At 69.4% G+C, this 10,878-nt stretch overlaps 4 protein-coding genes across 10 annotated transcripts; 3 read left to right on the top strand and 1 right to left on the bottom strand.

Annotated features, from left to right (window-relative positions):
• Positions 1–230: 230 nt before the first annotated feature.
• LOC116964750 (lateral signaling target protein 2 homolog) lies at positions 231–4,460 on the top strand. Of its 4 annotated transcripts, none has more exons than XM_042790163.1 (13): positions 231–332; positions 1,063–1,203; positions 1,280–1,417; positions 1,557–1,759; positions 1,836–1,925; positions 2,033–2,122; positions 2,217–2,318; positions 2,418–2,666; positions 2,772–2,899; positions 2,986–3,099; positions 3,247–3,345; positions 3,608–3,720; positions 4,239–4,460. In XM_042790163.1, the coding sequence occupies exons 1-13, from the start codon at positions 291–293 to the stop codon at positions 4,341–4,343; spliced, it is 1,614 nt and encodes a 537-aa protein (XP_042646097.1). In that variant the 5' UTR covers positions 231–290; the 3' UTR covers positions 4,344–4,460. The 4 variants fall into 4 exon arrangements, with proteins under 4 accessions (XP_042646097.1, XP_042646096.1, XP_042646095.1 ...); XM_042790162.1 differs by having other exon boundaries at positions 2,418–2,660; positions 3,835–4,353; XM_042790161.1 differs by having other exon boundaries at positions 3,835–4,353.
• A 442-nt stretch (positions 4,461–4,902) lies between these two features.
• Positions 4,903–6,217, top strand: MXD3 (MAX dimerization protein 3). 3 transcript variants are annotated; one of them, XM_042790373.1, is made up of 5 exons: positions 4,903–5,088; positions 5,173–5,202; positions 5,301–5,415; positions 5,496–5,661; positions 5,742–6,217. In XM_042790373.1, exons 1-5 carry the CDS (start codon positions 4,919–4,921, stop codon positions 5,831–5,833), a joined length of 573 nt encoding a protein of 190 aa, XP_042646307.1. In that variant the 5' UTR covers positions 4,903–4,918; the 3' UTR covers positions 5,834–6,217. The 3 variants fall into 3 exon arrangements, with proteins under 3 accessions (XP_042646307.1, XP_042646310.1, XP_042646309.1); XM_042790376.1 differs by having other exon boundaries at positions 5,704–5,849; XM_042790375.1 differs by lacking the exon at positions 5,173–5,202.
• A 108-nt stretch (positions 6,218–6,325) lies between these two features.
• PRELID1 (PRELI domain containing 1) lies at positions 6,326–8,256 on the bottom strand. Its single transcript, XM_042790372.1, has 5 exons — positions 8,032–8,256; positions 7,560–7,785; positions 7,363–7,476; positions 7,021–7,099; positions 6,326–6,613 (listed from the first exon to the last, which is right to left on the bottom strand). The coding sequence occupies exons 1-5, from the start codon at positions 8,121–8,123 to the stop codon at positions 6,477–6,479; spliced, it is 648 nt and encodes a 215-aa protein (XP_042646306.1). The 5' UTR covers positions 8,124–8,256; the 3' UTR covers positions 6,326–6,476.
• A 45-nt stretch (positions 8,257–8,301) lies between these two features.
• On the top strand, positions 8,302–10,814 carry RAB24 (RAB24, member RAS oncogene family). Of its 2 annotated transcripts, none has more exons than XM_042790273.1 (8): positions 8,302–8,485; positions 8,710–8,778; positions 8,907–8,985; positions 9,102–9,169; positions 9,282–9,381; positions 9,722–9,772; positions 9,858–9,920; positions 10,356–10,814. In XM_042790273.1, the coding sequence occupies exons 1-8, from the start codon at positions 8,369–8,371 to the stop codon at positions 10,442–10,444; spliced, it is 636 nt and encodes a 211-aa protein (XP_042646207.1). In that variant the 5' UTR covers positions 8,302–8,368; the 3' UTR covers positions 10,445–10,814. The 2 variants fall into 2 exon arrangements, with proteins under 2 accessions (XP_042646207.1, XP_042646208.1); XM_042790274.1 differs by having other exon boundaries at positions 8,310–8,485; positions 10,380–10,814.
• Positions 10,815–10,878: the final 64 nt, after the last annotated feature.

The following is a 10,878-nucleotide window of genomic DNA, read 5'->3' as shown; positions in this document are numbered from 1 at the left end:
AGAGACGAGAAGCGAGACCGGGACGCAGCACTGGGATGGGGGAGCCGGGGCAGTCGGCGGGGGTCCCCTCCCCACCCCACGGGGGTCCCTTCCCCGCCCGCCCCGCCGCAAGGGAACCGCTCACGTCGAGCGGCAACGGTGCGGGGGGGCCGCTCCGCCGGGCCGTCCCGGTGCCGGGGCTGGGAGGACACCGCCCCGGTCCGCCCCCGGGCGGTGCCCGGTGCCGGCCCGCCCCGTCGGCGAGCGGCGGGCGCGGGGAGCCGGGCGGCGGCAGAGCTCTGGGGCGCGCCATGCTGCCCGCCGCCCTCCGCCGGTGGCTGCGCCGGCCCAAGGTGAGCGGCCGGGGGCGGGGGGCGCCCCCCCACCCCGTCGGGGCTGCCCGGGGGGGCGGCGGGGGCTCTACGGGGCGGAGCGGGAGGAGGAGGAGGAGGAGGGAGCGGTGCCCGGCCCCGGGGCTGGAGGTGCGGCGGGGCGTACGGGCAGCGGCGGGCAGGACCGGGCGGCTCAGCGCTCGTCCCGGCACCGCCCGCTCCCGAGGGCGAGGAGATCCGCGCTCCCCCTCCATCCCCCCTGGCCCCGCAGCGGGGGGGGGGTCTGGGGGAGAGTTGGGGCGAGGGGCGGCCCTCTGGGCTGCCCGCTCCCCACCGGGGGCTCCCCGCGGACCTTTCACCTGAGCCGGTGTTTACAGCCGCGCACGGATCCGTGCCCACGCTGCCGGGATGCGGCCGAGCTTGTTCATCCTGCTCTGCCCCTGGGGAAACTGAGGCACGGGTGGGTGGGGACGGCGGCGCTCCCCGGGAGGTGCTCGACCGAGAGCCGCCTGCCTCCCCGCCTCCCCCGGGCACAGCTCGGCAGAGCCGGAGCCGCCGTGGGAGCCCCCACGTACCTTCCCGAGTGGGTGTTTGTGGACCCGGGGCTGCCCCACAGGGACCAGCCCCAGGGGAGCAAACCCCAGCAGCCCCTGCCCTCCCCGGCTGCGGGGATGGGAGATTTGGGGTCCCTCAGGCCCAGCACCCGGAGCCGCGGGGTGGTCCCACTGTTGCCCCCCTGCTCTCCCCACAGCGCTCCGACCCCCGCCTGCTCTCCCAGTTCTTCTTTGCCGACGAGAGGGTGACGCGGGTGGTGACTGAGATCAACGGGCTGGATGCCGAGCTGGACCCGCAGCAATACCTGGTGCTCCTCAACCAGCTCCACCTCAGCCAGGTACAGGGGCAGCCCCGGCCCCGGTGTGACCCCAGTCCCTCCGGGTGGCCGTGGGTGACATCCCTGCCCTCCCCAGGCTCATCTGCTGGCCGTCCTGGAGCGGATCATGGAGGAGTGCATCCCCACGCAGCGGCACAGCCGTGACTACCTGGTCAAATTCCCTGAGGAGCTCTTGGTGGACAACTTGGGGAACCACATGCTGTTTGCTGCCGAGGTGAGCCCAGAGATTCCTCTCCCAGGGTGGGCGATGGGGTCTGGCTCCCCCAAACCTGGGGGTGACGGGTGCCAGCCAAGATGGCACACCCCACCATGGGCTGACCCTGGGGGCTCCTGACGGCCCCTGGTCCTGGCAGTGTCTCCTGGCTGGGACCTTCCTGGACGTGGAGGAGGCGGACGGGGTGCAGCTGCGGCCCCAGGCCAGGAACCTGCTGTGCAGCCTGGAGCTGGTGCGGACGGTGCTGCGGGAGCAGAGCCTGAGCCAGCCTGGCTCTTACCCCGAGCCCGTCCGGGCTGTGCTCGTCCAGTTCGACCGGCTCTTTGCGGAGTTTGAGCTGAGGTGGGGGCCAGAATTAGGGTGGGGGGGTGGGCTGTGCCAGGGCCAGAGGAGCCTCATGGTCCCCCCGTCCCTCCAGCTATGTGTCCTCGCTGGTGGCAGTGAAGTCTCCTGAGGAGATCTACAGGCAGCAGGAGATCATCGTGCTCTTCTGTGAGACGGTGGAGAGGTGAGGGGCATCGTGCACCAGGTGGGGTGGAGCAGGGACCTCAGCCCCAGGGATGGGGCAGCATCCCAGGGCTCGGCTACACTGTAAGGGTGTGTTCCCCCCACCAGAGCCCTGCGCCTGGGCTACCTGACCCAGGAGATGATTGATGGCTACGAACCGCTGCTGATGTTCACCATCCCTCGACTGGCCATTATCAGGTGGGTGCAAGCTCGCTGGAGAAGGGGGTAACCAGGGGTGACTGGGTGCTCCCAGGCAACCCCCCAACATAAATTGGGCTCTGTCCCGTCGCAGTGGTCTCCTCATCTACCCTGAGGGTCCCCTCAGCCTGGAGCGGAGCCCTGAGCAGATGTCCCAGGTCTTCAGCCCCTTCTACAACCTCCTGAAGAAGATCAGGTACATGGGGGGGGGGGGGGGGCGATGGGCACCCATGGGGGAAGCTGTGGGGCAGCAGTGAGCCCGTGGCGTGGGGCTGACGCTGTCCCCTTGCTGCAGGGACCTGCTGCGGGTGCTGTCGGTGGAGGAGCTCTGCCTGCTGGAGAGGAGCCTGTGCACAGCCGAACTGGACGATCCCTGCGGTCCAGCCACCCCCACAGCTTGGGGGGCAGCCATACCCAGAGTGGAGCCCCCTGCTCCCTGGGGTCCCCTGGAGGTCCCCTGCACCACCACCCCCCCCACCACCTGCACAACGTGGCTGGGACCCCCTGGCACGGTGGATGACCCAGGCACCGACCAGCGGTGGGGGTGTGTGGAGGGGAGGGAGGGGGGCCAAGATGGCAGATCACTGCCCACAGGGATGGGGATTTTTCATGCCACCCCGGGGGTAACCGTCACCTCCCCCCTGCGCAGCCCTCAGCCCCCCGGGAGCAACCCAGGGACGGGGCTTGATGCCACCCTGGATGCTCACTGCTCAGAGCTGCGCTCCCGCTATGGCAGCACCAAGGACATGCTGCACACTCTCTTCGTCTGCATCTCAGGTGAGTGACCCCCTTGCCAACCCCCCCGCCAGCACCCTGACCCCTCTCCAACATCCTGACCGCCCCCCCCCCCCCTCCTGGTGCAGGGGTGGCCGATCAGCTCCAGACCAACTTTGCCAGTGACCTGCGGAGCATCTTGAAAACAGTTTTCAAGATCGTTGCCTCGCAGGCAGAGCCCTCGGAGGAGGCGCGTGCCAGCCGTGAGTAACCCCCAGGGACGCGAGGGATGGCTCCTCTCTGCCCTGACCATCGCCCTGGTGGGACGAGGCCGCAGCCACAGTGCCCAGCCCCATGGGGTTGAGCCCAGCTCTGGTTTGGCCAGACCCCCACAGCCCTTGTCCCCGCAGAGGAAGAGGACGGTGACCCGTGTGCGGCAGACGCTCCTCGCGTGGCCGACTGTCCCCTGTGCTCCAGCCCCACGGGGGCTGCCGGGTTCCAGAGAGCAGGTAAGGGGCTGCCCGGGGTGCCGCAACTCTGGGGCAGAGTGTGAGGCTGGGACTGATCCTGCCTGGGGGGGGGTGCAGGGAGGGGGGTCCGGCTGCCCTGGGCACCCCCATGCGCATTAGGGACAGTTGCATCCTCAGCGGGGCAGCCCCAGCACCCCCAGGAGGATGGGTCCAGCCCCAGGGAGGACTGGGGACGTTCCTGGGGCTTGGGTGGTGATGGGGAGCTGGGGGGGGGCTTTTACAGACGTGTTTTGCCCATCAGGCACCCCCCACCTGCCCGAGTGGGTGCCGGACAGCACGTGCAGCCAGTGCTCTGCCTGCCACTCGCCCTTCACCCTGCTGCGCCGCCGGCACCACTGCCGCAGCTGCGGGAAGGTAAGAGAGGGGGGGTGCTGAGCTGGAGGGGTGCGCAGGGACCCCCCCCCCCCCCCATACCCCCCCCCGGGGGACCCAGCTCCTCTCAGCCCCACTCCGGCCCTCTCCCTGCAGATCTTCTGTGCCCGCTGCTCGCCGCATGCCGCCGCGCTGCCGCACTACGGCCAGCCGAAACCCGTGCGTGTCTGCACGCACTGCTACGCCACGCACCTCTCGCCCACTCCCCGGCGCGCCCGGTGACAGTGAGACCCCCCCCCACACACACATCCACACCCCCCTCCCCACGCCAGGTCGGCACCTGCAGGAGGCTGCAGTCTGGGGAGGGGGTGGGGGGAAAGGGTCCCTCCGGGGCTGCTGGGCGGCTCCGTGGCCCCACGACTCCCCTCGGGGCCGGGTGGGCACTGTGGCAGGACCCCCCCCACCCACGCACGGCGGCAGGACCGCCTCACCCGCTGCACCGCGGCCGTACCCTGGGTGGAAATGTGCTTCGTGGTGGTGGTGTGGTTTTTTTTTTTCAGGTGAACTTTGGCTGCTGTTGGGCCCCAGGGCAGAGTCTCCCCCCCCCCCCCCCCCCCCCGCCCTGCGGGGCCCGGCCTGAGAAGGTGCAAACAGCCCTCACATGACGGCGGGTGCCGTGGGGCCGCCCGGGCCGTGTCCCGAGGCTGGCCCTCGCCCGTGGGGCCCGGCCCTCTCCCCCCCGCCCCCCCACCCGATGGATTTTAATAAAGAGATAAACCCTTCTGGCTGGGCTCTATGGAGCTGGGCTGCGGCACTTTCCCGTGGGGACAGCGGGTCCGGGGACACCCGTGGGTGCGGGTGGGGGGTGGGCAATGGCCTGGGGGCAGACTGTGCCCCGAGTGGGCTGGGTGGCAGTAGGGGGGGGTGCACCGCCCCCCCCCCCTCGCGCTGACGTGGGCACCCACGCGCGTTTCCCCTGCCGCGCGCGCCGACACGCCCCACCTAGGGCGGACACGGGCGCACCCCCCCCCAAATCCCTCTCCGTGGAAAGGCGGGGGGGGGGGGGGGGGGGGGGCGTGGCCCCTCTCCGCCGATTCAAATTTGAAGCACGCACTTTCCCGCCCGAAGTTGTTTCCCCGACGCGCCGACGTCAGCGCCGCGGGGCGCCTAGCAGCCAATGAGCGCGCGGCTCGTCCCGCCACGCCCACGCCCCCCCCCCCCTCCCGTTACCCCCCCCGCAATGGAGCCGGCGGCCACCAGCATCCAGGTGCTGCTGCGGGCGGCCGCGGCGCTGGAGCGGCGGGAGCGCGGGGCCGCCGGTGCCCGGTCCCCGCCGTGCCTGGCCGAGGCCGAGCACCGGTACGCCTCGCTCCGCCCCGCGCGGTCCCGCCGGGCCGCGGGCAGCGGCAGGTGAGCGGCGGCCGGGGGGGGGGGAAACGGGATGGCGGCGGCGACCGGTAGCGCCGGTTCTGATCACCCCGGGCTCTCCCGCAGGTCGGTACACAACGCGTTGGAGAAGCACAGGTACCGGGGAAGCGGCGGGGCGGGGGGTGGCTGTGCCCCCGTCAGGGCTGACCGCCGTGTCGTGTGTGTCCGTCGCCCCCCCCCCCCCCCCCCCGCAGGAGAGCCCAGCTCCGGTGCTGCCTGGAGCGGCTGAAGCAGCAGGTGCCGGTGGGCGCCGGGCCGGCCCGTCCCACCACGCTGAGCCTCCTGCACCGGGCCCGGCTTCACATCCAGGTGAGGGTGGGGGGGCAGCCCGGTTCACCGTTCAGGACCCAGCTCCCGGTCCGTGCTCACGGCTGACCGGATCCCCGCAGAGGCTGGAGGAGCAGGAGCTGAGGGCACGGAGGGTCAAGGACCAGCTGCGTGACCGGCAGCAGAGCCTGCGGCAGCGGCTAGAACGGCTGCTCTCGCCCGTGGGCGGGGAACGGGCCCGGGCTGACAGCTTGGACTCGTCCCAGCTCTCGGAGCCCTCGGAGGGAGGTGAGTGAGGGGAGGGAGGGCAGGGAGGGGAAGCTGCCACAGGCCTGACCCAGCCTCCCCCCGCCCGGCCCGGTGCCCAGAGGATGCCGAGATAGAGGTGGACGGCACCGTGTTCAGCTTCAGCACCGGGAGGGACCACAGCTACTCCAGCCCCCACGGCCCCATGTCCTGACGGCACTCGCTGCGCTGCCTGCGTACCTCCTCCCTGCCTGCTGCTGCCAGAAATGCCGCCTCTGCCAGCCCTGCCACGGGTTAAGCACCTGGCCTGGCCCCCCCCCCCAGCCGGGCTGCTGAGCAGCCACAGTGCACTGGGAAGAGGGCCCGGCTGTCACGGGGACACCCCCCTGCCTCTGCCCATGCATCCCTGGGCAGGCTGGGGGCCAGGAGATGCCTCGCACCCCCCCAGCAGACACGGCTACAAGAGGGCTCTGCCACCCCTCGAGAGCCAGGAAAAGGAAGCAAGAGCATTAAGCAACCTGCCTCCACGCTCCCGCGGCCACCCCCCTCTTTTGTACAGAACTCGACACTATTTTTCTAGTAAAGGCACTTGGTGACACCCCTGCCTGCATCTTGCCTGCGAGCTCAGACCCCTGGCAGCGGGCTGGACCCCCAGAGTGGAGAGCAGCACCAGGTTCTGCTCTAACCAGGCCAGCCCCAGACCAAGTCAGAGGTGGGAGTAAGTTTTTTAATGATAATTACATCTCAGAAAGGGTCTAACAGCAGCTGATTGTCAGACTTGTACAGTTTAAAAATATAAAATCTAAGGAGGCTCCTATCTGTTCTGGTGCAGCTGGGGCCCACCTGTGCCTGGCTCTTCACACATACTGCTTCTTCTTGGTGGCTGCCTTGCTTGCCAAGTCCTTGGCTTTCTCCGTAGCAGCCAGAGCTGTCTCCTTGGCTTTCTCAGTTGCTTCCTTGGCTGTCTCCACCAGTGTTTTGGATGGAGCTTCTCCTGTAACACAGAAGTTGTTGACCCAGCCCTGACGGGCCCCCGCCCTGGCACAGGCGTGCCGGCAGGTGCAAGCTAGACCAGCCCCGTCACCCTGTCACGGAGGCGACTTCCCCACGCAGTGGGGAAAATGAGCCCAGGGCTCCTGACCTGCATGCCAGGGCACGTCACGAAGGGGAACTACAGGCACATGACTATGGCCGCATTACATCCCCCTCCTGCCCGCACTCCACCCCTGCCTGGCTGCTCCGCTCAGGAAGAGCGGGCTGTGCCAAGACACTGGGGCAAAGGCAAGGGACGAAGATTTCACAGTCAGATTAATTCAAGCCACGACCTGCCTGCTCCCAGTGTGACCTGTAACTCCCAAGAGACCTGCCCCAGTCAGCCCCAGCTTGCCCATGGGTGCTCACCTTGCATTCTCGCTAGCACATATTCAAATCCCTTAGTGCTCTTGGTCACGTTGCTTTTGAACCTGGCCAGACCAAACTCCTGCAAGGGAAAAGTCCGTGAAGGTGCAAGCCCAGCTCCCAGGTCACACACAGCCCCTGGGGCTTTGTCCCAGCTTGTTCAGTCCCAAATGTCTCGCGGGTTTGTGCCCACCAGCAGCGATGGCTCTGGGCATCCCATGAGCTTGTGAGGACGGGGACAATGAGGGGAAAGGGCAGAAAAAATAGCACAGGGAAAGGCGGGGAGCAGCAGGCCTGTCTGAAGAGGGGGTGCGCAGTGCTGCTGGAGCAACCAGCTGCGCTCACCTGGACGGCTCGCGAGACGCCGAACAGGCTGGAAGAGACCCAGGCTTCCCGCTTGACCTCGGTCCAGTTGCTGTTCTCCGGGTTCACCCGGTACACGCAGCGCTCCTCCACCACCTGCAATGAGAGGCACAAACCTGCCTGTGGGCACCGACCAGCGCCTGCCAACCCCCCCCCCCCCCCCACCCGCCGGCACCTACCATGAGGCGCGCGTGGTTGATGTTCCAGGTGAACGTGGTCATGGTTCGGTTCTTGGGGTCCACGATAGAGTCCTCCAGGATGTAGACGGAGTGGGCGACATTGGCCGGGAAGAAGCGCTCGGCCCAGCGGGGCATCCGGTTGGTCTTGGTCAGGAGCCGCCGGGAGAGCAGCTTGTGGTCCGCCGTCACCTCCCGGTGCACGATGTCTTCGGTCAGGACGTGTTTGCTGAAATGGGCGAGGTGGGGGAAGAAAACGTAAGGGCTTTGCTGCTGGTTTACACCAACACCCCCCCCCCCACACACACACACACCTCGGGGGTGGGAACCATCAGGTGCTGCGCGGGGCGGGGGGGGGACACACACACACACCCCCTCCCCTGAAGATGGGAGTGGGAGGCGAGCAGCGGGCTCTGTCCCCCCTGGGGGAACCGGGAGAAGAGGTGGGGGGGGGGGACGCCCAGCCCCGGCGCACCTGTAGGGGTTGGGGTAGCGCTGCCAAAAAGCGGCGAAGACCTGGTCCCAGGGCCCCTTGAGGACGCCCAGGCTGGCGCAGTACTTCCCCATGGAGGTGGGGGGGGGGGGGGGGGGGGCTCAGGCCCGCACCGCCGCGTCCGCTCCGGCCCGCGCCTGCTGGGCGGCCGCCATGCCGCCCGCTCCCCGCCGCCGCCGCCCCGCCGCGCACTTCCGCCTCGTCCCGTCGCGCCACTTCCGCCGCGCCGGCCCCGCCCCACCCGGTTGCGGCCCCGCCCCGCGGCGGCGGCGGCGGCGGCGGGAGGAGGAGGAGGAGGAGGAGGAGGAGGCGGGGGAGGATGAGCGGGCGGCGGGTGGACGCCAAGGTGGTGCTGCTGGGGCAGGAGGGCGTGGGCAAGAGCAGCCTGGTGGAACGCTGCGCCCACCGCCGCTTCCGGCCCGGGCCCTACCAGAACGTGAGTGAACTGACCCCCCCCGGCGCCTCCGGCGGCGTCCCCGGGATTTCCGCCCCCCCCCCAGTCGTGTCCGTCCGTCCGTCCCCCGTCCTCGGGCTGGTGCTCCCCCAGCTCCCTCGGGTCGGTTTCCCCACCGTGTCTCCGGGACGCTGCCTCCCCACATCCCCGGGTGGTTTCCCCCCGCGTCCCTGGGCAGGCTCCCACCGCTCCTGTTTTTCTTCCAGACGATCGGGGCCGCCTTCGTGGCCAAGGTGATGTCCGTGGGGGACCAGACGGTGACCCTGGGGATCTGGGTAAGCGCGGGGGCGAGGGCAGCGCCAGCACCCCAGTGCCCATCCCCGGCCACCCCCAGGCACGGGGACCCCTGACGCCCCCCCCACACCCCCTCGCACCTTCTGAATGCTCCCCCGTCACCCCCCAGGACACGGCCGGCTCGGAACGCTACGAGGCCATGAGCCGCATCTACTACCGTGGGGCACGGGCCGCCGTCGTCTGCTACGGTAAGGGCACGGTGCCGCGGGAGGAGGAAAGAGCCGGCGGCTGCGAAGGCCCCGGGCTGGGGCAGTGGCGGGTGGGCAGACGGGGGAAGGGGCAGACCCTGACCCCTCTCCCCCAGATCTCACCGACAGCAGCAGTTTCCAGCGCGCCAAGTTTTGGGTGAACGAGCTGCAGAACTGCGAGGAGGTACGGCCAGGCTGGGGGGGGTGCGCCGCAGAGGCTCACCAGAGGGGAAGGGGAGCCGGTGGCAGGGGATGAGCCCACGGCCACATCCCTCCCGCCCCTCTGCCTGCCGCAGGGCTGCCGGATCTACCTGTGCGGCACCAAGAGCGACCTGCTGGAGGAGGACAGGAGGAAGAGGGGGGTCGACTTCCACGACGTGCAGGACTACGCCGACGGTACGGCCAGGCACCGCGTGGGGCCAGGGTGGTCGCGGCTGAGCAGTGTTGGCCCGTCCTGAGCTCCCGCTGTGCCGAGTGGGTGGGGGGGGAAACGGAGCTGCCGCGTCTGCACGTGCTGTGGGAGGCATGAGGGGCCCTTCTCCTGGATCCGCAGCGGGTCCGGTGGTGCCGGGGCTCTGGCAGGGACCTCCCTGGGCACAGCCTGTCCGGAGCGGGGCTGTTGGCAGCCGTGCCTGAGGGGTGGCTTGGCACGGGGGGGGGGGGGGGGGGGGGAAGCTGAGCCCGCGGGGCCACATCCTGCGCCCGCAGCAGGTGCCAACCTGGGCCCTCATTTCAGAGATCAAAGCAGAGCTCTTTGAGACTTCCAGCAAGACGGGCCAGAGCGTGGGTAAGTAGCCCCCTCGCTGCTGACCAGGGGGGGCTCTGCCTGGCGGTGGGGCTGCTCACAGCCACCCTGCCCGCTCTCCTCCCAGACGAGCTGTTCCAGAAGGTGGCCGACGACTACGTCCACTTCACCGCCTTCCAGGTGATGACAGGTGAGCTGGCAGGACCCTCCCCAAGCACCCTCTCCCGTGCCGGGGGGGTGCACGTGTCCCTGGGGAGAGTGTGGAGGATGAGTGCTGTGGGGTCTGGCCCTTCCTCGCCCCCCCCCTCCCCGGGGCCGCTATCACCCGGGGTTGTCCCGCAGTGCTTGGGTCCCTGTCACGGTGTCCTCGTCCCCGCTCAGGCCAGGCTCGGCCGGCCAGCAGCCTAGCTCAGGTGTAGGACGGGTGCTCAGCTCTGCACCGGGCCTGTCCAGGCGTGCTCAGCCCGGCTGCGCCTCCAGCCCTGGGCCGTGCCGTGGCCGTGAGCTTTGCTGCTTCTCTCGGGGGGGGCACCAAACCCCTCCCCAAGGGACCTGCCAGGGCCCAGGCCTGGGACCGGCAGCATTTGGGCTCCCACGCGGCGTCACGGGGTGGATGTGCCGGCAGCCTGCCGCCCCTGCTCTCTTCCAGAGGAGAAGGGTGTCGACCTGGGCCAGAGGAGCGGTGCCTACTTCTACAGCTGCTGCCACCACTGAGACCTCCTGCCAAAAGGGAACCGCTGCTGCCGGCCGGGCAGCCGGCGTGCACCGGACTCCTCTGGTTTTTTTTTACCTGCTGTGTTTTAGCTGTACGGGCCCGTCTGTGCCACGGCAGCCCTGCAGACTGCTCTCCTCCCGGCGTGGGGAGCGGCAGGCTCCTGCGGTGCCGGGAGCCGTGAGCCATCACCCCTGGGGACCCTCTCCCTGCCACCCGGCGTCTGCAGGAGCCGCTCTCCCCCAAGTCACTGCTGTGGCCCAGCGGCGGCTGTTAACTTATTCTCTCGGAGATGCTGCCCAATTCTTTGCAGATTTATTTAAGCGTCTTCTCTCGAGGTGTACAATGTAAATAAAACACATTGTGGTCTGAGCCGTCCCCTGCCTGAGCCGCTGCCGGGGCTCTCCCATCCCTGCCCCCGGAGTCTGGGCACAGC

Source organism: Tyto alba, unplaced genomic scaffold (assembly GCF_018691265.1).
Source record: "Tyto alba isolate M040663 unplaced genomic scaffold, T.alba_DEE_v4.0 Super-Scaffold_17, whole genome shotgun sequence".
Taxonomy (NCBI): domain Eukaryota; kingdom Metazoa; phylum Chordata; class Aves; order Strigiformes; family Tytonidae; genus Tyto; species Tyto alba.
This window is presented reverse-complemented; position numbering and strand designations above follow the sequence as displayed.

Excerpts from the sequence above, each read along its gene's own strand:
- LOC116964750 (XM_042790161.1), top strand. The coding sequence starts at position 291 with ATGCTGCCCGCCGCCCTCCGCCGGTGGCTGCGCCGGCCCAAG. Across the intron at positions 1,204-1,279 it reads ACCAGCTCCACCTCAGCCAG|GCTCATCTGCTGGCCGTCCT; the intron begins GTACAGGGGCAG and ends TGCCCTCCCCAG. Across the intron at positions 2,667-2,771 it reads GGCACCGACCAGCGGTGGGG|CCCTCAGCCCCCCGGGAGCA; the intron begins GTGTGTGGAGGG and ends CCCCCTGCGCAG.
- MXD3 (XM_042790373.1), top strand. The coding sequence starts at position 4,919 with ATGGAGCCGGCGGCCACCAGCATCCAGGTGCTGCTGCGGGCGGCCGCG. Across the intron at positions 5,203-5,300 it reads AACGCGTTGGAGAAGCACAG|GAGAGCCCAGCTCCGGTGCT; the intron begins GTACCGGGGAAG and ends CCCCCCCCGCAG. Across the intron at positions 5,662-5,741 it reads CTCGGAGCCCTCGGAGGGAG|AGGATGCCGAGATAGAGGTG; the intron begins GTGAGTGAGGGG and ends CCCGGTGCCCAG.
- PRELID1 (XM_042790372.1), bottom strand. The coding sequence starts at position 8,123 with ATGGGGAAGTACTGCGCCAGCCTGGGCGTCCTCAAGGGGCCCTGGGAC. Across the intron at positions 7,786-8,031 it reads CGCTACCCCAACCCCTACAG|CAAACACGTCCTGACCGAAG; the intron begins GTGCGCCGGGGC and ends CGCCCATTTCAG. Across the intron at positions 7,477-7,559 it reads TCAACCACGCGCGCCTCATG|GTGGTGGAGGAGCGCTGCGT; the intron begins GTAGGTGCCGGC and ends CTCTCATTGCAG.
- RAB24 (XM_042790273.1), top strand. The coding sequence starts at position 8,369 with ATGAGCGGGCGGCGGGTGGACGCCAAGGTGGTGCTGCTGGGGCAGGAG. Across the intron at positions 8,486-8,709 it reads GGCCCGGGCCCTACCAGAAC|ACGATCGGGGCCGCCTTCGT; the intron begins GTGAGTGAACTG and ends TTTTTCTTCCAG. Across the intron at positions 8,986-9,101 it reads GGCCGCCGTCGTCTGCTACG|ATCTCACCGACAGCAGCAGT; the intron begins GTAAGGGCACGG and ends CCTCTCCCCCAG.